The 24,342-nt window shown below is 40.8% G+C and overlaps 4 protein-coding genes across 8 annotated transcripts in view; 3 read left to right on the top strand and 1 right to left on the bottom strand.

Moving 5' to 3' along the window:
• The window catches only part of cpamd8 (C3 and PZP like alpha-2-macroglobulin domain containing 8), a 41,087-nt gene extending 28,523 nt beyond the window's left edge, over window positions 1–12,564 (top strand). For both annotated transcript variants that reach the window (XM_034881288.1, XM_034881289.1), the window contains 13 exons: window positions 156–242; window positions 423–559; window positions 834–989; window positions 1,825–1,887; window positions 3,411–3,667; window positions 3,821–3,908; window positions 6,264–6,338; window positions 6,669–6,774; window positions 7,471–7,581; window positions 7,674–7,886; window positions 9,410–9,484; window positions 11,848–12,049; window positions 12,381–12,564. In XM_034881288.1, the coding sequence (XP_034737179.1) occupies window positions 156–242; window positions 423–559; window positions 834–989; window positions 1,825–1,887; window positions 3,411–3,667; window positions 3,821–3,908; window positions 6,264–6,338; window positions 6,669–6,774; window positions 7,471–7,581; window positions 7,674–7,886; window positions 9,410–9,484; window positions 11,848–12,049; window position 12,381 (1,571 nt within the window). In that variant the 3' untranslated portion in view covers window positions 12,382–12,564. The remainder of the gene's footprint in view (window positions 1–155; window positions 243–422; window positions 560–833; window positions 990–1,824; window positions 1,888–3,410; window positions 3,668–3,820; window positions 3,909–6,263; window positions 6,339–6,668; window positions 6,775–7,470; window positions 7,582–7,673; window positions 7,887–9,409; window positions 9,485–11,847; window positions 12,050–12,380) is intronic.
• Window positions 12,565–15,285: 2,721 nt separating this feature from the next.
• Window positions 15,286–18,139, top strand: odf3l2b (outer dense fiber of sperm tails 3-like 2b). The gene is made up of 4 exons (XM_034880737.1): window positions 15,286–15,358; window positions 16,079–16,189; window positions 16,819–16,932; window positions 17,190–18,139. Exons 1-4 carry the CDS (start codon window positions 15,319–15,321, stop codon window positions 17,675–17,677), a joined length of 753 nt encoding a protein of 250 aa, XP_034736628.1. The 5' UTR covers window positions 15,286–15,318; the 3' UTR covers window positions 17,678–18,139.
• On the bottom strand, window positions 18,076–20,576 carry cks2 (CDC28 protein kinase regulatory subunit 2). Its single transcript, XM_034880734.1, has 3 exons — window positions 20,334–20,576; window positions 19,569–19,696; window positions 18,076–18,326 (listed from the first exon to the last, which is right to left on the bottom strand). The coding sequence occupies exons 1-3, from the start codon at window positions 20,390–20,392 to the stop codon at window positions 18,283–18,285; spliced, it is 231 nt and encodes a 76-aa protein (XP_034736625.1). The 5' UTR covers window positions 20,393–20,576; the 3' UTR covers window positions 18,076–18,282.
• Window positions 20,577–22,943: 2,367 nt separating this feature from the next.
• shc2 (SHC (Src homology 2 domain containing) transforming protein 2) overlaps window positions 22,944–24,342 on the top strand; it is a 16,561-nt gene continuing 15,162 nt past the window's right edge. For 2 of the 4 annotated variants that reach the window (XM_034880727.1, XM_034880726.1), the window contains exon 1: window positions 22,953–23,191. The gene's annotated coding sequence lies outside the window, so the exon portion shown is untranslated. Of the gene's footprint in view, window positions 23,192–24,342 lie in introns of all 4 variants that reach the window. The other 2 variants (XM_034880728.1, XM_034880729.1) reach the window with 2 other exon arrangements.

Here is a 24,342-nt window from a genome sequence, read left to right as displayed (position 1 = left end):
AAATGTTCTTTCTTTATCAAAATAATTTTATCCCCCACATACAATAAAGGCACAGGCTGCACAGTTACTGAAAGATTCAGAAAATAAGGATATTGATACAGTGAGTCGTATGATACAGGATGCCATCCCTGCGCTCACTTTGTTTGTCTTTGTAGACGGACTCACCCACTGGAGTCTGACTGGCAGCACTATGACAGATGAGGATACTTTCATGGGCTTCAGCGATGGCCTTTCTCAGTCAGGTATACTTGTTGAACTATATTTAATTCAATATTAGCTACCTATTGGAAATATAGTAGGAGACAGGGCAGGACTGTGAATTACAGTAGCTGTACCTGCTTCCTGTTATCCTATTGACCAACCATATGGATCTGACATTGTCTGATTCTAAAACTAAGAGTCTAATTCTCTTCTGTTCCCAGTGGTGTCAGCAGAGGTGGAGATGACAGCCTACGGTCTTCTGACTTACACCCTCCTTGGGGATGTGGCTTCTGCCCTGCCTGTGGTCAAATGGCTCTCCCAGCAGAGGAATGCCTTGGGTGGCTTCTCCTCCACACAGGTGGCCCTGCTCCTCTGGCTTCTATTGTGTTTCTATTCAGCCACTTGTCGCAGCATCACACTACAATCTAATAAAAGTTAACAGTTGTTCTATGTGCAGTTTGAAAAATGAATTAATAATCAAAGAAATTGAAAAGTAATAACACAGTCTTCGTGTGTGTGTCTTCAGTAAAACCAATGTCACTGAAAATAAGCTATTGTAACTAAAGATAAAATGTGATTTATTGATGCCAAAACTCAAGTGTAAAGTAGATGTCTTTAAACCCATTGTGCAGGACACGTGTGTAGCTCTGCAGGCTCTATCGGAGTATGCCATCCTGTCCTATGTAGGAGGGGTCAACCTCACAATCTCACTGGCCTCCACTAACCTCGACTTCCAGGAGACCTTTGAACTCAACAGGGACAACCAGAAACTCCTTCAGAGTGCCAAGGTAACCACATCCATGGAAACAGTGAATAATAGAAAGGATTCCTTTAAGGCAGGCATGCTCCTCAGTGTTTTTGTGTGCAGATGAGGCCCGACTATGAATTTGCTATGCTGCTGCCTTTGGATTGTTTGTCCAGGTTGACGGCACTTTATCAACATTAGTCGTAAACTTCATTAATGATTGTCAGCACTTCAGAGGTGGCATTTCCCTCAAGAGAAACCCCAGCCCTTTAATGCAATGCAGAAACCTTTCCCTCTTTATTATAGTGATTGATGAGCAACTATGCACCAGAGCCCACACTCGGGCATTAAACATTAATCTCTGTTTCTATGTCCGGCTGTTTAGTAGCCAAGACCTTTTCACACTGCCAAACCAAACCAGGCTTAACTGGACTGGATTTCCCAGAAGCACCTTGTTGGTCTGTTGATTTTATAGGTGTTTTTCCATTGGCTTGTTTGCCCACACATTACTCGCTTGACAGTGTGGGCGCGCACAACCTTTGCCTGGGCACTGTGTGTGTGTGTGTGTGTGTGGGTGTGTGTGTGTGTGTGTGTGTGTGTGTGTGTGTGTGTTTCAGGTGAAAGTGCAGTGCATTCTCTCTGCTGGGCATGTTCCTCTGCTTTGATTAGTGGTGTCAGCTTAATTGGGGGCAATTAAGGCCTGCTGGTTAGTAGCCAGGGAACCACTAGTGGCAGATCAGCAGCCTACAGCATTCATTCACATGATAAATGACTCATTCACCTCTCCCTGCCCCCTCTCACTTTTTGTTTCTTTCTTGTCTCACTCTCTCTCTCTCTCTCTCTCTCTCTCTCTCTCTCTCTCTCTCTCTCTTTCACAGATTCCCAGCATCCCCACAGGCCTTTTTGTCAGCGCTAAAGGAGAGGGCTGCTGTCTCATGCAGGTATTGGACACATATGCAGTCTTGAACATTGTCAAAAAAGGGAACTTTTATGCAATGCTTGCTTCATCGATCTAGAGTTTAGCCAGTTGTTTTGGACTGTGTTGATCATCCCTGTTGATTCCTGTGGTCCCCTGGACAGGATGCTGTTTACCTCCTACCTTGTTACAGATGAACAAAAACCTCTTTCAAAAAGAAGTGAATCCTTCTTTTTGCTGGTTGATAATGTGTCCTTTCTTCTTATCGCCCATGCTTAAAGGTCTGTTTGCTTTAAAACCAAACAAGGCAAAAATGGAAAAGCAGAAATGATAAAAGATGTTTACAAAACTGTTTTCGGAAACTTGAATTTGAAATATGACTTAATTTGACTCTGTATGTTTTGCTCTGCAGTGTAGTGCCTGAATCTCGGCAGGTTTCTAACACACCCACACACGCGCATACACACACATTTTCTTTCTTTGTACCTCTCTCCTTCTCTACTTTTTCTCCATCCACACCTCTCTGTGCGTCAACAGACCCCTCTGACAGCCCCTCAGGCCAGCAGCACCTGGGCTCTAATGAAATACAAGAGCGGGGCAATCAAGGAAACCTGCCTGTGTGTTTGTTTGTAGATATACTGTATATGATGAGTATGTGTCTTGTGCCTCAGGATTAGTATTTAGTAGCTTTGCAGACTGAATGGTTTATTCAGAATGTGTACAGTTCTGGAAATAATAATCTTCTGTTAAATTAAAAAGAGCGTCAAAGCAGTGAGTTGTCCTCAGGCTGAAATAGTGTTCTTCTGAAAGCATGTCTTGTGTCCACTGAATATGATTTGTGGTTTATGCTTTAAAGTGCTGCCGACGTCTTTTCAGGGCCAGAGGTCTTAAATATTTGAACTCTTAAGTAGTTTGTTTGCATTGGATGATGCCAAAAAGTATTCATTTTGATACTTAATACAAAAATGTTTTTGTTTCACAAATAGCTGCCTCAAACCAAACATTTGCCAAACAAATGAAAACCTGTTTTAAAAGCAGACAGTATGACAAATGATCAGCTGATTTGACATACAGTATGTCTCTATATCCGGACTGCTCAAGGCATCTGCTTGTTATAGGTCATATCCTCATGTGAAAAAGTAAAGCTGCAACCAAAATATGGTCGGGTAGTGAGTGTACTAGCTCAAGACCTAATACACTCATCACAAAGGGAATATTAACTTAAGAAGACTGAATCTACAATCATATTGGCTATGAAAGGCTATATTTAGGGCCCCTCTGGACACCATGAATATCTGTACCAAATTTTATGGCAGTCAATCACTGTTAAGACATTTCACTAAAAGCCAGAATGATAAACCCGCTGGTGTTGGTGAGGAAAAGTCAGGAAATCGTCTAGGTTAGCAGCCTTCAGCCTCTGGGGAAAAAGCCTGGCCGTCTTATTTCCTTAAGATCCAGTCAGTCTGCTCTATCTGAGCATTTAAAGTCTCATTAAAATGGATATTCTACTTAAATACTGCACTTCTACTGCTCTCTGTGTGTCTGTAGATTGATGTGTCTTACAACCTACCTGACCCAGTATCCAAGCCAGCCTTCCAGCTCAAGGTGGACCTGAAAGAGCCTTTTCAGGAACGACACCTGCAGCCCCCCTCCTCATCTTCCCGTCATCCTTCCTCACGCTCCCGGAGTCGTGCTGACAACCGCTCTGAGCTTAATCGGAAGCGTCGGGCACCTATCGACGATGACGACCCAGCTGCCCACCAGGACAAAATGGACTTCCACATCTCCTTAGAAGTCTGTGCCAGGTAACACACAGCTACACAGCCACACACACACACACACACACACAGACACACACACACACACACACTACATAGAAGTAAATAAGTTGGCCTCGAGCAAATGCACAACTCTTCTTCTACCCTCCATTTTCATCCTGATCCCGACTCTCTATGCAGGTGGCTCCATTCAGGATCGTCCAACATGGCTGTCATAGAAGTTCCTATGATTTCCGGTTTCCAAGCAGATGTTGAAAGTCTAGAGAGGGTACGTAACCACGTTAATACACGTGTGCACACTTTGCCAAAAGTTTAGAGATTGCACATCATCTTAAACATACAGAGACCCATGGACACCCAATTGCTAATGTCATAGTGGCTCACAGATTGCTAGACAGGCAGAGCAATTAGTCAAGTTAAGTGCCCAAACTGAAACACAGGTGGAAAAAGAGACAGATGTGTCCACATCTGGAGGCCATTTGACAAAAGAAACAGTATGTCATGGAGTTGCATAAACAAACACACATAGACTTTGAATGTGTGGTGGAGTAAGAAGTATTGGGAAGTGATTACCTGGTCTCCATTGTTGTAAGAAGTTGGACAGAACAGCTCCTGAAGACTTCCTTTAAATGGCACCTCCCCTCTAAAGTGTTGTGTCGTCATGTGTTCATATGTGTCATAGGCAAGGGAAAGATCATTGAGTTGAGGTTTTTTTTTATGGTGTTTTTTTAAGGTATGACAAGAGAAAGACCAGCTGGCTCAGACCCTGTAGAGTTACAATGTCTCAGGTTAGAGGCCATCGGGCCTCTCTTGGGCCACAAGTCCAAACACACACACGCACACACACATGCACACGCACGCACACACACACACATGCACACACACGCACACACACAGCACCTACCTCTTTTGGACCTTGTGAGACTATATTGTATAGTTTACAAAGAACAGAGGGAAAAGACACATATGTAATAAACAGAGGACAAGATTAAAGGAGTAGCATATGTTGAATGGATGGGTGATTTGAGAAATGGTTCTACTGAGCAACAGAAAGCAATAATTCATGTTAAGGGCTGGATCCAGGTCAACTCCCAAGGCACCCATCAAAAGCATGTCCCTCATTAGACAGTTATAGGGCCTTAGTCTGCAGGCTTCCACCTCTAAAAGAGTCACCTCTGTAGCTACCTGGGGAGATGTTAAACACACACATATACTCCTGTGAGTGTGTCAGTTCAGACTTATCTGTGTTGTAGTGGCTAACAAGCTCAGTTTACACCCCTGCTGACCTCCCTTGGAGTTTTACTATTGCCTGCTCGACTGCCACTAACATTCCTCAATTTATGGTGGCAAGCTAGGCTTCTACAGTCATGTCTAGTTGTTTTCATGGAAGCTAGTCATGAATGATTAGTCTGGTGACTGACTTGGAGCTACTGCGGCCATGGGCTCTTATCACCCAATATAATGAGCTTTGTTTAACGACCCAGAACCCAATGTGGATATAATATTTGAGCTATGGGAGTTCATTGGCAATGTTTAGTTGCTAGATAGACAAACAATGCTTGTGTGTGTGCGTGGGTGTGTGTGTGTGTGTGTGTGTGTGTGTGTGTGTGTGTGTGTGTGTGTCGGTGGCGCCAGCTCAGGCTGAGGACCTCATAAACCCCTGCTGTCCAAAGGCTGCCACCTTTGACAGAATGAAAAATCTCTGCTGGGTCTCATGCTCAACATACTCCAATTTGCCATAAACGGCTTCTCCATTACTCATTCATACCATCATATTTACTAAATGTGGTCATAGATGCACATCTGACCCAATTATACTTTTGTACACAAGGTTCACAAAATACCAGAATTTCTCTAAGCACTGATCAGGCAACCCCAGAGAAAATCTAGCCTTGTCTTGAACACATTGAACACACTGATTCTCACCGTCTTCAGTTCCGTAAAGTCATGAAGTTCAGTCTTACGTTTAGTGTATTCCTTTTAAGGTTATGCCTCACCTGTCACCTAGTTTGCAACATTCAAAACATGATGATTGCTTCTGTGGCTTTCAAACACTTCTTTAATCAATCCAGGGTTTTTGTTACATGTTTGAGTCAGTAAATAATTAACCCTGGTTGATACGAGACGGAGCTGTCCAGCCCACTGTGGTGCTGATTGCTATTTATGCCCGTTTCCATGTCTATGACCCCGAGTTGTCCCTTAATGTTAGAATCAATTGTTCAGCTGGCTTCACTACAAGCCATGTGCTCTTTGTCCATGAATGTGCCTTTTGTACTATTAATCAGATACATTCTTTGTACGTATCAGCCATAGCTTTTACTTTATCACGATGGAAATACTATATAAGGGAGATATACTATGTTTGGTTCATTTTCAATATATTACTATGAATTCATGGTGCCTTAAAGGAGATGTTGGCATGTTAAGATGGTTTACATTACTAAGTTTCTACAGGGCAATGCTAGAAACTACTGAGCAGAATCACAAAAGTATTTACTATAGTTTTTCACAAAGGACATACAAAGAAACATGCACACATGCTACAAAATGGTAGGACTAAACCAGTTGAGTCCAGTTGAGTTGTGTTTTTTGCGGCCTGATTTTCTTGTGTCTTACTCAACAGCTTCTGATGGACAAGCGCGTGGGTCTAAAGAGATATGAGCTGAATGGGAGAAAAGTGTTGTTCTACTTTGATGAGGTGAGTTCAGTCCTTATTCTTCCATGATGTGTACATCAAGGCTCATTTCAGGGAACACTGTATCTGTGTGGAGATGGTGGATGAGGTTACTCACCAGTCTTTGCACAGGGTTGTGTTTGTGTGTGTGTGGGTGTGTGTACTATAGTGCATATTTTGTGTTATTGTCACTTAAACTCGCCTTTTTAGAACTGCTTTTAATGTTTGACTAATGTTCTTGGATTTTAATTTTGTTAATTTGTTTGTCTTTGAGTATTATATATACATATATATGTTTTTATTATTTGCATTTGCACGTTTTGTAAATATTTCCTCTATGTCACCCCTTCTTAGATCCCCAGCGAGTGTATGACGTGTGTGGCCTTTCAAGCTGTCCGGGAATACATAGTGGGCAAGACAGCACCTGTTTCGGTCAAGATCTATGACTACTACGAACCAGGTGTGCCTCTGATGAATATTTTAAGTACTGCTCTTTGAAGAGTTATAGAGCAAGAAACCTGTCTAACTCACCATGATTTATGAAGTAGCTTCTTTTTTGTGTGAAAATTAGATATTATTTTTTTAGTTTAAAGGTCCCATGGCATGAAAATGTCACTTTATGCGGTTTTAACCTTAATATGAGTTCCATCAGCCTGCCTATGCTCCCCCAGTGGCTAGAAATGGTGATAGGTGTAAACAGAGCCCTGGGTATCCTGCTCTGCCTTTGAGAAAATGAAAGCTCAAATGGGCCGATCTGGAATATTGCCCTTTATGACCTCATAAGGGGCTACATCCCCTTTCTCTGCTTTGCCCACCCAGAGAATTTGGCCCATCCATGAGAGAGTTGGTCAAGGCCAAACCCCCAGCCTCCACCTTGCCCCCCCTGTCTCTTCCTCAAAAGCTACAAACTCAGAAATGGCACATACTAAGAACTTCATTATGGGACTGGCTCTAGTGGCTGTAATTCTGCACCAAGGCTGAATTTTGGGAAAGAGACTTTAGGTATGGTAGTAGGGGACCACTAAGGTCTATATAAAATCATCCAAAGAGAACCATGTCATGGGACCTTTAAGACCCAGTTATGGTAAGCGTCGTCATTGTTTTTGTGTGTGTGGATGTGTGAACGTGCTGGTGTGGGTCTGTGCTTGTTATACAGCCTTTGAGGCCACACGGTTCTACAACGTTAGCGAGAGCAGTCCGCTAGCACGGGAGCTGTGTGATGGACCAACTTGCAATGAGGTGGAAAGTTCAACCAACCAGTGGATCGGTGAGACTCATAATAAGCTCCTAATTATTCAAAGACACTGCACTTACGTCAGGCTCTTTAAAATTATTATTTTATTATTATTATTTCTGCAGGTTTTGTGCAGGCAAACCAGTGCAACAATGTGTTTGGCTGTCTGGAGGAGGAGCAGTTTGAACGCTGTACTTGCTACAGGGACTGCGGTTACGACGGGGAGCCAGTTTGTGGGTCAGACGGCCAGCTGTACCAGAACCAGTGTCAGATGGAAGTGTTTGCCTGTCGAAACGGGACACGCATCAAGAAGGTTCCGCTGTCCCAGTGTCCTCACGGTAGGAACTCTCGCATCGCACATCACCTGGCCTCACCTGGACTTTGACCTTACTAGTCAGGTTCCACCATCCCTCACGCTGCTGCTTGCACTACTTTAACCTGGTTCAAGACCTCTGAATCTCCACCCACATCTCAGATCTGTTCAATAATTTAAACACGTCTGCCGATTAAGTAAGCAATCGACCAATCAGAACTTAGTTGGCAGGATTCTTACATAGTTAGCTAACTTCTTAGCTACATTTGTGTAAAGTACATAAACAAGTCTTAAATATAAATATCCGATTTGTTTGATCAACGCAAAAAACGTTAAATGCTCCTAGCATCCAATACAGCAGCTACTGCTTAGTTACAGAAAAACAAGAAATTGGCTAACATGAAGACAAAGTCGGGCTGAATAAATGAATTGAAACAAAAATGTTACCAGATTTGGAAAAATAATAGAGAATAATATTTAGATTACATTTCACTTTATTTTGAAACAGCCACGTTCTCATACGCCTATCACATCCTACAGCAGCCAGTATCTACTACATAGTGTTCATTTATTCAATAGGTGGGCTGTAACTCACAGACATTGACAGCCAAACTTTCCTTCCTTTAGAGGAAATGAGTATGTGTCCTCAGTAGTTCTTGAGAGCTTGTGTATTTCACTGGATACAGTCAGTTGGTTTAGCTGTAACTCTGTGTTTGTGTGTGTGTGTGTGTGTGTGTGTGTGTGAGTGTGCATGCATGCATGCGTCTGTTTGGTAGTACTCATGTTCATTGCGCAAGCATCTGCATCTGTTTATTTAGACGCACTTGCGTCGATTCTCATCGGTGTGTGCCATGATCTGAGTGGTAGAAACAGCTGTTCAGGTGTTGAGCTGATTACTGGATGAGTTTTCTGAGGGGAGCTCCCTGTTGATCCCCCCCCGCCCCCACCCCCACCCTGTTTCGCTCTCTGCTGTATTACAGGGCTCTCTCCAAATGACAGAGTGCTTTTGTCCAGCCCTTTGAAATCCTTGTCACATTCCTTTCCAATGCACAGCCCAACAACAAAGGAGCCTTCATGTTGTGGAGCAGATTGGGAAAAGGCATAGACAAAACTTCGGTGGGAAAAGACCTCTTTTTGTGCCAAGTGGTTCATGCTGTAGTTCATCAAATGAATCATATTTTTGTTTAGAGCTCCCTGACCTTGTTTGTTTGTGTATGGCTGCATGGGGGAGATTCATGCCACCATTTTCCTGTTTTGAAAAGGAAAAAGATACAATTTGTTTCCACACACCGTCCCTCTGGTCATGGTTTGGCCCGTGCTATTTTTGAAAAGATTTTAATGCAGGCCTCTGTTGAGACTGAGTGTACATCATTGTTTTGCCAAGAAGCTTTGCTCAGTGGGGTGGATAATGCTTCTGGGCAGTATTTAGATTATGCAACACTGAAACTGTGTTTAATTCATTACTAGGTTTTTTTTTTTTAGTTTCCGAGGCAGCCACATAAATGTGAATAATCTAACGTGTGTGTTTGTATGTGTTTGTATATCCAGTGGAGACCACGGTGGAAGACAGGCATCCAATGGCAAACCAGGAAACTGAGCAGCCCTCTGCACCTGGACACACAGGTAACTTCAGCTTCACCACACCTTTCGCTACTTGTACACCACTTTGCATTACCTTTCATTTCACCTCTCTTGCTCTCCAACCTCCCCTCCATCTGCCTGCTTAAGTCCATCTGTACCCAGCAGCAGAGGCATTTCATACTGTATATTGTTTAGCATACAGCATTTTTAGTTAATTGTTTTTAAATGTGGAGAATAAAATTTAGTTAACAAGGGCAGAAAGAAGAAAGAGTGACAAAGAGATGAAAGGGTGTGCGGGAGTCTATAACAGAGAAAAGAATGGGGGGGGGGGAGTCTAAGATGGATGAGTGGGAGAAAAGAAGAAAGAAGAAAAGAGGGGAAGCGCAGGGTAGAAAGAGAAGAGATGAAAAGAAGTAGTAGAGGCAAGAAGATACGTAGGTGAGGTGTGTGGTGGCACATTCCCCTGCCACCACATCATGTCTACAATCAATGTGATAAATTGGTGGATAGGTTTCACACTGCAGGCTTGATTGTTGCTCTGCCATGAGCTTAGATCAGCCGCCACTTCCACAAAAGGCAGCCAGAGAATTCCTGTTAGGATGTTTGGCTGCATGTGGAGGGAGGATGTAGCTGTGTTACATTTGGCAACAAAAACATCAAAAGGCACTGAAGTCATTCACAAGTTGCAGAAGTGTGCATACTGTACGTGTGTGTGTCTGTCTGTGTGTGTGTGTGTGTGTGTGTGTGTGTGTGTGTGTGTTAGAGAGAGAGAGAGAGATGTGATGTGGCATAGCCTGCACTGACTTGTTTCCTAGCCGGTAGCTGCAGTTCACAAAGCTACTCTCAGTCAAAGGTCTCTGTAGAACAAAAGTGAACGCGTCACACTCACCACAGGAATGCACTCACACACATATCAATATATCTATGTGCACGTACACCTATTGCTTGCTCACACAAGCAATTACACACACATGCACACACACATGCCTAGAATATAAAAACCCTGTGGGGATTAGATTGGATAAGTACTGTAAAACACTGTCATTGTAAACCATTAGAATGTTGATGACATGCCCGCTAAGTGCACTGAGAGTGTAAGAGGTGGAGGCAGGCTATGCCAAGGAACTGATAGTTTCCACTGGAACAGTGGAGGAAGCTGAAGCTCTGGAATTAGCTTCCCTGTGCGGACTTGTCTTATTAGTGAACTTGTACCAGAGGACAACATACAGTATACAGATACAGAGACTTGCAGGCTTTCTTTCATGTGCATGCGTTTTAATCACTTTAAATTTAAATATTTAAGAGTCAAATGTTTACGTATTCTCTGTGTGTGTGTGTGTGTGTGTGTGTGTGTGTGTGTGTGTGTGTGTGTGTGTGTGTGTGTGTGTGTGTGTGTGTGTGCAATGGGAGAATACTACATTTTAAGCAGGGAGGGACCCCTACTGTCTGTGCTGAGGTACTGCTGCACATGTACTGGATATAAAAGATGTCCTGTGGAGTTTTCTTGTAAACAGACAAAAGTGTTGTGTTTACATTTAGTGTAAATCACCAGAATGCATTATGTACTTTCTTTCTTATAAAACATTGATTTGGGGTTGAGATCAGGAGATGATGATGATGATGAAGGCTTCAAAGATGACGAGTCCAAAGATTTCCGATCATTTGCAGCTTTATTCAAACAGTGAACACACTTTCATGACACAGTGAGGCGCCTCTGTACACACACAGATGTCTGTACACAAATGACCAATGAATATCAGAATAACTGCGTTTCTTATAGTTGTCTTGTCCTTCACCGGTCAGTTGATCAATTTCTGTGAGACAGGCTTACCTTTGAAACGACTCCTTATCTGTGAGACACTTCTACTAGTTTGACACATTCCGATCTATTCCTGCAAGCAACCTAGTGTCACCTTCATGCTGACTCTGCTCTGAACGCTCCCTGGGAATGGTTAAATACATTTGAACACTTTGATGAAAAAATATCAACATACCAAAAATTTGCACAGACTGTTTTTTCTTAAACGTTTGACACCTTTCTAGATTACATCCATGTGTACTGCCTTCTTCTTCCCTACCACATTGCTAGGTTTCTTTGAATGTTACTGTTGCTTGCGGATCAGTGGAATATTATAAATCAATTGGAAGGAATCTGTACCGGATCACCCGGACAGCATGGACATTGTTTTGTGTGTTGTTTGTGCGAGAACAGACAAAGCAGAGGCCCATATGTGACAACATTGCTCAATAAGCTTCTAGAGGGTCATAAACTCCACCGGAGACCTTTAGGTCTCCATTACACCCAGTTATTTACTCTTTGGCAACTAAATGAAGTACTACTTCTTTGTATATAAGATATTGTGATCATCCATTTTGTGTCTCTACCCCACCCCTGATCTCTCCAGGTGAAGAGGAGCAGGGGTCCATGGCAGAGGTGTCCTACTACTCCTACGAATACGACCAAGATTCTGAGCCTTTCCTTGCCGATGCAGATGGAGGGGACCATTTTGACCTTCCTGGAGGTGGGGAGGATGTAGAGCAGAAGGTGCGCCTGCCAACAGATACCCAGCTACCCAAACTGGACACACAAAACATCCCTGAGCGATGGTAGGAGCTGCTCCCAATGATTTGTGTGTTGTTTTGTTCCAGACTTTTGGTTCACTTTCTATTTCCAGACACGGATAAATACGCATTTGGTGCTCTATTAGGTATTTACAGCCACAGGTGCTAAAGTGCCCATTTAAATTGCTAAAATGTTACGTCAGAAGTAGACTGTGATTTAGTAGCATTCATGCGTAATTACTTGCAGAAATGAAATGTTGTCACTGGTCACTCATGGTTTGTCACACATTATAGATTCATATTCAGGGAAAAAGTGTTAACAGGGTCTGAGATGATCTTATAATGAAAGTTTGTCTTGTTTTCTTGTCGTCCACAGAAACGCTCACAGAGTGAAGCCATACCCAACTCCAAATTGTACATTATTTGTGAATATGATAGTGAATGGAAAGAGAAGAGAGACTTGGGACATGTTCAGTCTGAAAGGAAGAAATTATGGAGTCTGGTGTGTGTGTGTGTGTGTGAGTATATGAGATCATTTTGAATGGAGTCTGTGTGGATGCATTTCTGTGCGTGTGTGCGTGTGTGCGTGCGTGCGTGCGTGTGTGTGTGTTTGGATGGATGTGACACAGTTATTAAGGTAGTGTCCTCCAGACTTTTATTTTTCTTCCTCCAGACTCCTGGCCACCAATAGACACCATAGCGTCTTTGTTATTCACTGTACTGCCTTTATAATCACTAGAAGAAATTAATCAAGTATTTATGTTTGTAATTACACCAGACTTTAAGCAAAATATTTTGTTATATTTTCTATCTGTGGTATTTATTTGTAGCTAGAGGTCATATCATTTTTTTTTTTAATTCTTTTTTGTCAATGCCCGGCAATACAGTCAACTTTCTGCCCTTGTGGTTCTTTGAGTTCAAACACAAATACTTTCTGGTCAAAGGCTTTTTTTCTTCTTCTTTGATAGCAAGCTTTAACCCAATTATTGAAATGTTTGATGAAATTCCTGTGCTGGTATCCTGCTGTAAAAAGACATATGCTTACCATATGCTTTACGGAAATATAAGCTCAGATGTTTCAATGGGCTTTTACCTTTTATTAGACAGCACAGTAGAGATTGACAGGAAACATAAAGACAGAGAAGCGGACTGACATGTAACAAAGGTCTCTGACCGTCTCAAACTGGTCCACCGGGACACGCCAGTCGTACCAAGGCACCAACATCATCTACTCTCAAGTCACCTTTCACCTTACCTACCTTAAGATTTGATTGTACAGTTCATAAGCTATTTTTGTTTTTGTTACATTTTGATTTGTTAAGCAATCAACTTAAAAATCAAGAATAACGTTTTTAATTTCTGTAAATGGACCAAATTTGATTAATTGAGCCCTTACTCATATCAAAATGTGTGCTTTTTAAAACAAACAAGAATAAAATTGTATACAATCCAAGCTTTTGGTTTTGTTGCCTTTTACACTCTTAGGTTTGGATGTGGCGGTTGATAGGCAGACACTAGACTTGCTCATGTGTCCAGTCATTAATTTGGTCATGTGGGTTTAAGTCGTTAGCTCCTGCACTTTGCTACCACGCTCTTCTGTTTAAGCTTGTGCTATTACACGTTGTGTAACTGTAGGAAAGAAATCCCTTGACTTTTAAGAACAATACAATCTCTGCAGATGCAGCACGGTGCATGCATATGCTCCGCTAGGAGAGGAGCTGCAGTTTATAAAAGCTGTGTTGCTCCATTTCCTTTGAAAGGCTAGTTAAGTCTGGAGATCATTTCCTGTCAGCAGTCAGCTGTATTACACCCCTGCTGCTTCAGATGGCCCTCTGCTTTGATAACTGACTCTGTGACCCCTGGCATGCTTTTGTGTTAGAGACAGAAAGCATGCACATGTGTGTATTGGTGTGTACACTCTGTAGGAATCTCTAGGTTAGGATGTGCACTGTACTATGTGTTTGTGTAACTGCTAACAACAGATTTGGGTTACCAAAGCAGTAGCTTGGAGAGAGCAAAAGCCTGTTAAAGTTTAATGTTTGTTTTCTGCACCTCACTTGTCGACCCTCTCCGTTACTGTGGCCTCGGGCTCTGGCCTTTAAAGGCATGTCAGTCAAATCCAAACTACAAATCACCACTGGGATTTGAGAAGATCAAAGAGGGCTAAACTGCATCTGGGTGATCGGTTTGACCTTAAGTTAAAGATGAGAAACCAGAGGGTTGTATGCTGGCCTGACAAATGATGGTACTCGGCCTGTAACTGCTCCAGATATGCCTCGCTTAACACCTGACCCTGCTGTGTTGGGTCTTTATGTATGTGTGTTTGGTGGAATAAAACACAGCATGATGTTTCACAGCAGGGAATTAACAGGAGTTCTCTTTGCACTCCAACTTTGACAAATGTAAGGAGGTGCATATGGAGAACTGGCACTGTCAACAGTTCATAGTTTAAGGTCATATCGGAGGCAAACGTTCTGGAACAACACAAACTCTGAGCAGATGCAGTAGATTTAATGGAGAGAAGAAAAAAAAAAAAACGTTCTTGTAGTGACAATGAGCCAGCAGTGCAGGGGACCTGGCTGCAGCAAGCTATTCACAGCAGTCTCCGTGGCAACTGCATGCATGGCTGAAGAGTGATATTGCGTCTCCACACTGCGATGAGCAGAAAGAGTGAAAGGAGGGAGAGGGGGATCTTGGTTTCATGGTTTGCAGAGGGGAGCTAGCGTTACATGAGAGTGAATCGGAGTGATGACATTGTTCCTAAGTAGCAGCTGACTGCACCTATACATCGCCCACTGTGGAGGAAGGGCCATTCATCTGTCTGAGCCGCCACAGGCCGACAAAGGCCCAAACAGGCAGATAGATAAAACCCGATCCAGTGTGCTGTTGACACTTTGATATGTAATATACGTTTCAGGTTTCCCGGTTGTTTCAGAGGAAATTGGGGATTGATTCAGGATCATCCAGGGCTCTGGGTTTCACTGTCAGCCTGGGTATGGGTGATGCTGGATCCTGGAGAAACAATATTGTGATATCTGAAGAAAGACCACTGAGTTGCTCATCTAACTACTTAATTTCCAAGTATGCAGCCTGCCTCCCTTCTGGCTGAAAGGGGGAATTACCTGTTGTAAGGTGCAAAAACCAAAAAAAAACAAAAAAACATTGCCTTTAAGGTTTTGATTTTAGAATTGTCAATCTTTTTTTTTTTTCATCCAGCTTCTTGTTTTTATGATTGACATGCTGTAAGGATGTTTCTGTAGTACTGACATCATTGAGGAATTCCTGAAGTATCCGCCGCTTCTGCAAAGAGCCAAATGGAGAAAAGATACCCCTTAATAGCAGGAAGAGAAAAAGGTAAGTTTATCAACAGAAGTTAGTTTTACTGTGATTATGTAAATCAATGTGTATAAAACTATACATCATGTGTATAGGCATGTATATCATTAGAAATGCTCCTGTTGGCTATTTAATAATTTCAATGGTGGAACATTGAGCAGAGGATTTGACAGTGTGCAGACCTGCCAGGACCTGCTCTTTTCTGTGAAAAGAATACTCCAACTTGCTCTGCTTGCCACTAAGACATGTATGGAGGCGTACCAATTTGCCCCGGGTTGTCTTGATGTGTGCTGCATGCTGCTCGCTGCTCGCTGGCCGTTTGTCTTACCCAGTGCACCTGATGGACAACAATCAGATGCAGCTCTAGGCTAATTACAAGTTGTGGTGATGCAGGACTATTGCTGATCCTTCTTTCCTCTCATATGGAAGTTTATCAGATAGTCAAATAAGCAGACACAGTTATGTAAAACTCATTTGTCATTTTGCATTTGTGTGGACATTGCTTTCTTCTTGCTCACTGGCTGGTGCGGAAATATGCTCTCCTTGATTTTCTATAACACACAAAGTTGCAGAAGAAGCTTATATTATGCTTACATTAGTTTCAGAAGCCATGATTTACACAGAAATTGTTGCCTTATCTCTTTTACTGCACAACAGTGTCATTTGTGCACAGTAAACATATTTTGTATAATGACTACGCGTGTGTGTAAAGGCTGTTACTTTTCTCTACGTCTCTAGGGCCGGGTCCTGGTCGCTATGGGCTTCCTCCCACTATTGGATTTATGAGCCATGACTTCACCAAGCCAACTAGCCCCGCCTATTCTTTCCATGGCAGGATGAGTGACACCAGTGAGTTCTTTATCTCTTTCTCTAACTTTTAGATCCCCATATGTTGATCTATTATGCAAAACTTGCTCTATCTACATGATCTAGTCTCATTAAAAGGATTTTAAGGCCATGTTAAAATGCTATGTAATTCAAAAATGCAACTGCCACATGTGACCTGTTCCTTTCCCTTGTGTGATTTTGTCTATGCTGTATATCTGTTTAAATTGTAACTTGTGTGCCGTCTTGGCCAGGTCTCCCTTGGAAAAGAGATCTCAAGGGACTTCCTGGTTAAATAAAAAAAACATTTAGCTACATAGCTGAAGAGGAAATATTTGATAATTGTGTAATTAGATACTTTAATACCATCATGGTCAAATCTTATCAAGAAGACACAAATTTTACTATTTTATAAATAATTTAACATTTATTGCTGTTTATTTTTCAAAATGATTTGATGTCCTCAAGAAAATAACAAGATGTCAGTGTACACATTGTAATTGGTGCAATGTCAAATTAGAGCCTGTAGGGGGAGACAATGCCACCTAATTCTGTGTAGCAAGTCCATTTTTTTAGGCCCTTAGCATGATCAAACCAAACTGACAGAGGATATATTATTTTGAATTGATCATAAGTATTTACTTCTGCTGCAGTGTATTGTGTAGACTCAAGTCCAGGGCCGCAGTATCACATTGATGCAAAAATCACTCGTTTTGGAAGGGATGGCACACCTGCATACTCAATGTTGGGCAGAGTGAAAGCACAGAGTAAGTTCCTCTTCCATTACTGCTATTAAAGTGCACATTTGGTTTCAGATTCATGTCAATTGTTGTAATGATGCATTTTTAACTAAGACTAAACTAAAAGCCCAATCATTGGGAAAGGACAAACCCTTGTACTTTGTTTTTAGCATTACCTCTAGAGACAGTGTCAACTGAAAATCAAAACCCTACTAAGTAAACACACTCTACCATATGTTGCTGTGTTTATGTTTTATATTATTCAACGGTTTTCTGTTCAATAGAGGAGCTATTCCAGACACCTGGACCAGGTGCTTACAGTCCTGAGAAAACCCCACCATGCAACCTCCAGCACAGACCTCCGTCCTACACAATGGGCTCTCGAACACACTACCGGAGCGTTGACTCAGTACCTGCTCCTAACAGGTACTGTCTCCCTCCGCTCTTGGGCCCTCAAGTCCCAAACAAGCAATCCAGCTCAAGCTACACAATGTCAGGTAGTTACAGCAGAGGGGGACCATCTGTGGACTTAGCCAAGACGCCAGGGCCCTGCAGGTACAACAGTACGGAGCCAAGTGTTTATCTCCCGAGACAGCCGGCGTTTTCAATGCTGGGACGTCACAGCTTACCAAGAGATGTCACCATGAAACCTGGTCCTGGAACTTATAATCCAGAGAAAGTGACCGTTCACAAGGCTCGGGCACCAACCTACTCCCTGGGCATTAGACACTCGGAATTTGTTACTCCCCTAGTTGTCAATGTTTCTGACTGAACACCATCACACTCCCAAAAATGAGAAACAATTCTGTAATCTGGTAGAAAAGAAATAAAAAACATATTCATGAGGAAACATATGAAGAAGTACATTTAATTTTGTTCTTTCAGCAACAAAGGTCATGTTGAAACATCCAAGACTGAGTGTCAACATTTATAATATCTAGAAATAATATTATGTACACAACACAAACATACATTTAAAGAACAGGAAAATACAGAAAGCTCTTTCAGGAAAATAATGGTCTTAAGGGAAAAAATAACAAAGTACAGAAATACACCTATGCCTGTGTGATACTCGGTAAATAAAAACATTACAAAATGGCACCAAAAGACATTTAAAAAATTTGATAAAATGTACAATTGTCAGGCACTTTCTCACCTTTATACTGTTTCTAAGGTTATCATTCACAGTGGAATCAAGCCGTTTGCCTCACATTACCTCTAAAAATTGAGGGAATTTGACAAGACCAAACAATGCAACTAAGGGTTTTCTACACAATACATCAGAACATATGTAGATATTTATGTAGGAGAGATGTATGGTTCAAAGACATTACAAATCAGCAAAGATGATAGCCGGCCTTTTACAGATGGTCCCATTTAATCCTTTGGGAGAGGTCTTCTGAAAAGCAGTATGTGTGGCTCTGGAGAGTAAAGCAAAAAAGTAGTATCTGTCAATATCATCTACTCACTACAGTACAGTACATTGATTACATACAGTATATGGTCCTCATACTACATACTATACAGTGTACCTTCATGCACACAGCTGTGTTCCATGTGCATATAACTTTCATTAATACATTTATTGTAAAAAAAAGAGTCACAATCACTATTAGAGCTGGATACCAAATTCAATTGGTGCCTAAATTCAATTTGGTTCAATTGGTTGGAGCCTTAACCGTGAACTGGCTCCTTAGTATCAACAAAATGCCTCATCATTCAATAAGGAGTCAATCTCAACAGTGTCAGTGAGTCAATAAGCATGTAGCATCCTTCTACCAATAGCTAGTCTATATCCACGACATTCCACTTCCGGGATTGCTCCGGTGATTGAGATTGGTTTTATGATGAGCCAATGAAGAGCTTGTTTTTCTTCTACGTGGACAAGCCAGGCCCCTTATCCGCAGCGTGTGGAGGATGTTCTGGCAAAGAGCGACTAACTAAGATCTAATAATGCTTGTGATGGTCTAACATTACATGTTGAAGATGCAGGAAAAAGTATATTACCCATAGAAGGGGCTCACCTAGTAGGAGCTGAAAATAAAAAGATGTGCAGTAATGGATTTTTTTATAAAATTGGTGTGGAAAAAAGTATCGTTCAGAAACGGGTATCAAATTCAAAGTATTGGTATTGAAATAAATATTGAATGATACCCAACCCTATTCACTGTAATCATTACAGTTTACACTCTTCATCAAACTACAATGGAAGAAAAGACTAAATCCAGTCCTGCGCAAAAAATGCACTCAACAGCTAAACTAAAGCTAAAATGAAGCTTCAGTCAGAGTTAGACCAAAACAAGAGTATTTTCTAAATATACAGTCTTTTAAATACAAAAATCCCATCTTTGCATTTCCTTGCTGAGCTGCAGTGAAGGGATAGTAACACATACTACTCCAACGTTAGAAATACCCATTTGATTAGAATCGTATAAGACTGCTAAAACCATTTATTTGCTTTGGCAGAGCCTAACGATCCATTTTTGCAAAGAACAGGCCCTGTAGATTTAGTCCGTCATCTCCTGCAGACAGACAAAAGATCTCTCTACAACCAGCATGGACAGAAAACATGGTTCTCGTTTAACATACATTTGGGCTTGTGAGCACCGTTTAAAGACAAAACTTGACAATATAAAACTATCATCAAGTCCACTGCCACTCACCTGGTTTGTGGATCATGTAATGAATCCAGCCCTGGCTCTGTTGCACCCCCAATCCCCTCCACTCATCTTCTGTCATCAGGTGGGAGGAGGGCACCAGTTTAGACAGCTGCTTTGGAAGCACCACATGCCTATAGGAAGATAAATAAAACAATAACTAACCACATATTTTAAGGATGGTCAAGCAGTAAGTTGACTTACTTAAGGATGGAGACAAATTTTGGAAACCTTTATGTAATATAGCCTATTATAATTTAATTTTATAAACAGCCATTTGTATTATATTTTATGTAACTTAACTTTAGTTATTTCAGTTACTTTATATCTCCATCTATAACGTTATGTATGGTGTTTCTGTTGTAACGTCACTGCTGCACTACTGCTGTGAATCAATAGAAGTGTAATCCTAACGTATCATAATAGCTAACGCTAGCTATAACGTTGACGCTCGAGGCCTCAGTTTACGATAACGATACTAGGTGATGTAACGTTAGCTAAGTTAAGCTTTAACGTTATTTCCTTTTTATAGCTAGCTAGCTAACGTAAGGCTAATCTAAAGTACCCAATGTTACTCAGTAAAGTTGACGTATTTTACGAAATTGGCTACCAATTTCAGAAGACGTTGTCAGGATCCGTTAACGTGATTTTGAGCTGTCTGAAGTTAGCGTTACCTAAAATAGGCAGTTTGACCGTGATTTGGCGTTACCAGACACAACAGACTCTTGAAAACTTTAGCAAATATCAAAAACGTTAAAATGTTCATCATACCTGTACTCGAAGTCCTCATCGTTATACTTGTCAGAATAGTAAATCTGTTTTTTCGACATTTTCAGTTGATAGTCTTCAAAGCTGAAGTCCGGAAAATTGTTTCGGGTGATGTGACGAAGCTAATTTAGCTCACTAACTTACTTACAAATGTTTGCAAGCGCAACAAGCTGCTGTCATCTGCCGCTGTTTTCAGAGAACTATTCAAACCTCAACGGTTCCCCGCTATCCCCTGATTGGTCAAGGTGGCAGCACGTGAAAGCCCCATCTTCTTAGATCGTCTATGTTTGTGAAGATACACCCCTCGGCTGTGAAAGCACAACACTTCCCAAGGAACCAAAAACGTCTGAGTTGAGCTATTATCATAACTCTTGATTTTGTGCAAGATAGTTTAAATACATGTTTGAAAGGGAAGATATTCAATGAATTTGAAAACGTTTTGGTGCTTCACCAGGAGTTTTCTGAAAGCGCAAATGGTTCAACGAGCGCTCGTCACCTCTTCACTTCCTGGGCCACGTAGCAAATCTTCCTGTCCTCGTCTCCTCGTCACCGGGTTGGTTGCTACAGTCGGTCCATGGATGTTGTCACTCCCCGATATAAATTCAGTGCAGATTTGAGTTGCGCATGCGTCACTTTGCGACGAGAGAAGGTGTGAGTTGTTATAACTAGCCTTAGATGCTAACGAGAGATTCCTGTAATTTCAATACAGTAAAGGTTGACATACTTAACGAAGTTCGTTCACTGCTGGCTACAAGCAATCACACACAACAAAGGCTTTCAGTGGAATGGCGTTTTGAGCTAACGTTAGCAATTAATCAATCATAGATAGCTAAAACGTTTTTTAAATGACTGCTAGCTTAGCAACAAGCTAGCAATCAAACATAACGAAGGTTGTCAGTTAAATGGCTTTTTGAGCTAACATTAGCAATCAAAACGTTTTTGAAATGATTCCTAACTTATGTTATTGTTTGTAATGAGAAAAGTTAATTAATTCATGGATTTCACAACTATCAGTAGGACACGATATGCTGTAAACCGTTTACATCTTAGCATGCGCGACTCAATTCTGCCCTCGACTCACATCTGGGAGTGACAGATGTTATAGAGAGTCTTTGATGTATTATAATAACTTGACATGGGAGGCGTAGGCAAAATATCACCAGGGGTAAAGTGCAAAAGCGCTTGGTAGAGGTGAACTACTTGTTCTGCCAATATCAACCTTACTGGAGCTTGTTGGTTGTTTTTTGCTGATATACTGACAGTTCCGGCATATGTATGGTGTAACCAACATTTCAAAATTAAATACTAACCCTAAATACAAAGCTTAAACACAATTAAAAAAAAGAAGCTTTAACACAATTATAGGCTAACATTACTCCATACATGTATAGTGAACATTGAGTTTGAAATAGAGTTGAATATAGAATATGTAACTGGAGATCAATCGAACCTAAGCCACAATGGAATCAGCTTTTATAAATGGCCTATATAAATCTAGCATTTAAAATGTAATACGTTTTCATCATTCAAGTTATTTTTCTAGCTTATCTCGTTTCCCGTTTTCTTTATTTTGCCTGCTGAATAGTCATTTTTAACTTTAATTTGATTGCATTTATGGGGTAGCCTGGTGCATTTAATCATATGCAGCACTACGTAAATGGTATGCTGTTCTACTCTTGTCTCTTAGAAACCAAAGGATTATGCAGCAAATAATGTAATATAGGCTTTAAAATAATTGTGTCTTGGTACAGGTCTTACATAATACATTTATTATTTAAGTTGTGGGCTTATTTGAGGCAAAGGAAATAATTAAAACCATGTATTAATTTAAGTTATCTCACAATTATTTTTGCAATGGATTCAAATATAGGCCTACATTTGTTAGATAACCTAGAGAAATTGTTATCTTCAGGATTCCAGATTGTATCCACGTGAATATTTTACATGTGACATGTTTCCACTAACGTATTAGTTTTTATTCTTTATATTTCAATAATTACTGTTGTGATTTCATAATTAGTTACGCACAGAGGAATGCATCAGTCATCTATTATCGTCTTTTTTCCATCTAGGCCTTATACATATATAACTTTTTCCAGTCACTGATTTGTTATTATATGAAAAATAAACTTGCTTTACATTTTAACCAAACAAAGTAGTTTGAGAAGTTTGTTGTTGCAAGTAACCTATGTTGTTGTTCTTAGTTTTAATCACCGTTGTCAAGGTGATGGCTGCTAATGAGTGGTGGTGTATTCACAGCATGATTTGTTCCACTTGTATAAGAGCACTAACAAAGTCACGGGGTACACTATGTTTTCTCTTCACATACTGTACAGAAAAAAGTCACAGATAGTTCAGTGTTTGAAACTGTAGTGTAACAATTGCAATTAAGCAATCTATCGTTATATATGGAAATAAAACCTAGCACCATCTTCAAACGGTTGCTTTTGCATCTATTTGTTAAATTGGTTTGAAGTAATAATGGTTTTACTTTTGTGTAGAAATAGATATTATGTAATAGACAGTAGATATTGTCATAGCAGTTAGTTGTCTTTGACAGAAAAGGGGACATAATGTACTGTGGATGTGCATCTGTCAACATGCACTGATTCCCTTTGGCTTATCAGTAACTTCCTCTGTAGCAAACAAACAAGAGGTGATTGGCTGGAAGAAGGTGGGATGGCATTGGTGTTACAGCGTTTCTGTTGGGAATTTGTTTGTGTCGGGGGGGTTTCTTAGTGTGTGTGGTTTATTTTACTGAGGTGTCCTAACTAGTGGAATGACATTACACATTGATTGTCTTTGATAAAAGTAATTGGACTGGATCTTCTTTTCATCCTCTGTCTCAGACTGACATATAGGTAAGCTTCCTGATGCCTCCGTAAATAAATAACTTTTAGTTTACAAATGTTGTGTCACTCAGTAGCATTCAAGGTAGTGGACAATTTGAACATATGGCATATGATTGAATTTAAGCAATTAACAGAAACATACTGAGCCTTTTCTGATCCGTGTAGGAAGCGTTGTTTAGTCAGATTGTCCCGCCTTTTTGCATAACAAATGACCCGCACTATTGGGTTATTTCACAATCAGTGCAGACATTGCTCCCACCTGTGTTTGACCGCCACCACACAAAAAAAACTGCTTAACCTACTATTGTGTCACACTAACAATCCTGACTGCTACTTTCCATTACATTTGTTTACAATGGGAAAATACAATTGTATGTGAAAAAACATGATTTAGAACAGTGGAAATGATGTGTCTGTGAATAAGTAAAAGGAATGTGTGAGGGTGCAATTGGGGAGCTGAAAGGATCACGCTGAGATGAACGACCGCTCTCTGGGGAGGCGGATGGGAGGGGAGTTGGGAAGACAGTTCAGACAGATGGGATAGGTTGAATGTTTTTCAGACATGCTGTCTGTTATAAGTGTGGCTGTGTTTCTTTTTTTGTTACGTTTTAGTCTATTGCCGGAAATTGATCTACACCCTTAACCCCCACACAAACATTGACTCACACAAAATACACTTTACCTAATTGGATTGGAGACTCATGCCGGTAATATTTATTCACATTTGCAATTAATTTCTAAGTTAATATTTCTATTTTGTATTTGGATACAGCCCCTTCAGTGGTGATTGCTACATTGTGCAATTTGAGATTTCTGCTAGTGAATAATGTTTGTTTAATGAGTAGGATTATGGGAGATGCTAATTACAAATTAGCAAAGTACATCGACAGATAAAATACACAAAAGACAATGATAGTAGAAACGAATATATATATATATATTTTCAGAAAGGAACGCTTGCTTATTCTGCAAATGTTCTGATACCTAATATTTTTTTGTTTGTCAATTTATTATGTTGACAGTGTTCTTCAGTTGGACATGTTTGCTAACCTAGCCTAAAGTTAATGTAAACTGACAAAGATTGATATTTTGGCGGAATTTCTTTATAAAGAAAAAATAGGTTCTCTATAGAGAGTGTGTGTGTGTGTGTGTGTGTGTGT

Source organism: Etheostoma cragini, chromosome 9, assembly GCF_013103735.1.
Source record: "Etheostoma cragini isolate CJK2018 chromosome 9, CSU_Ecrag_1.0, whole genome shotgun sequence".
NCBI classification, from domain to species: Eukaryota; Metazoa; Chordata; class Actinopteri; order Perciformes; family Percidae; genus Etheostoma; species Etheostoma cragini.
Note: the sequence above shows the minus strand (reverse complement) of the source record. Positions and strands in the feature narration are given on the sequence as shown.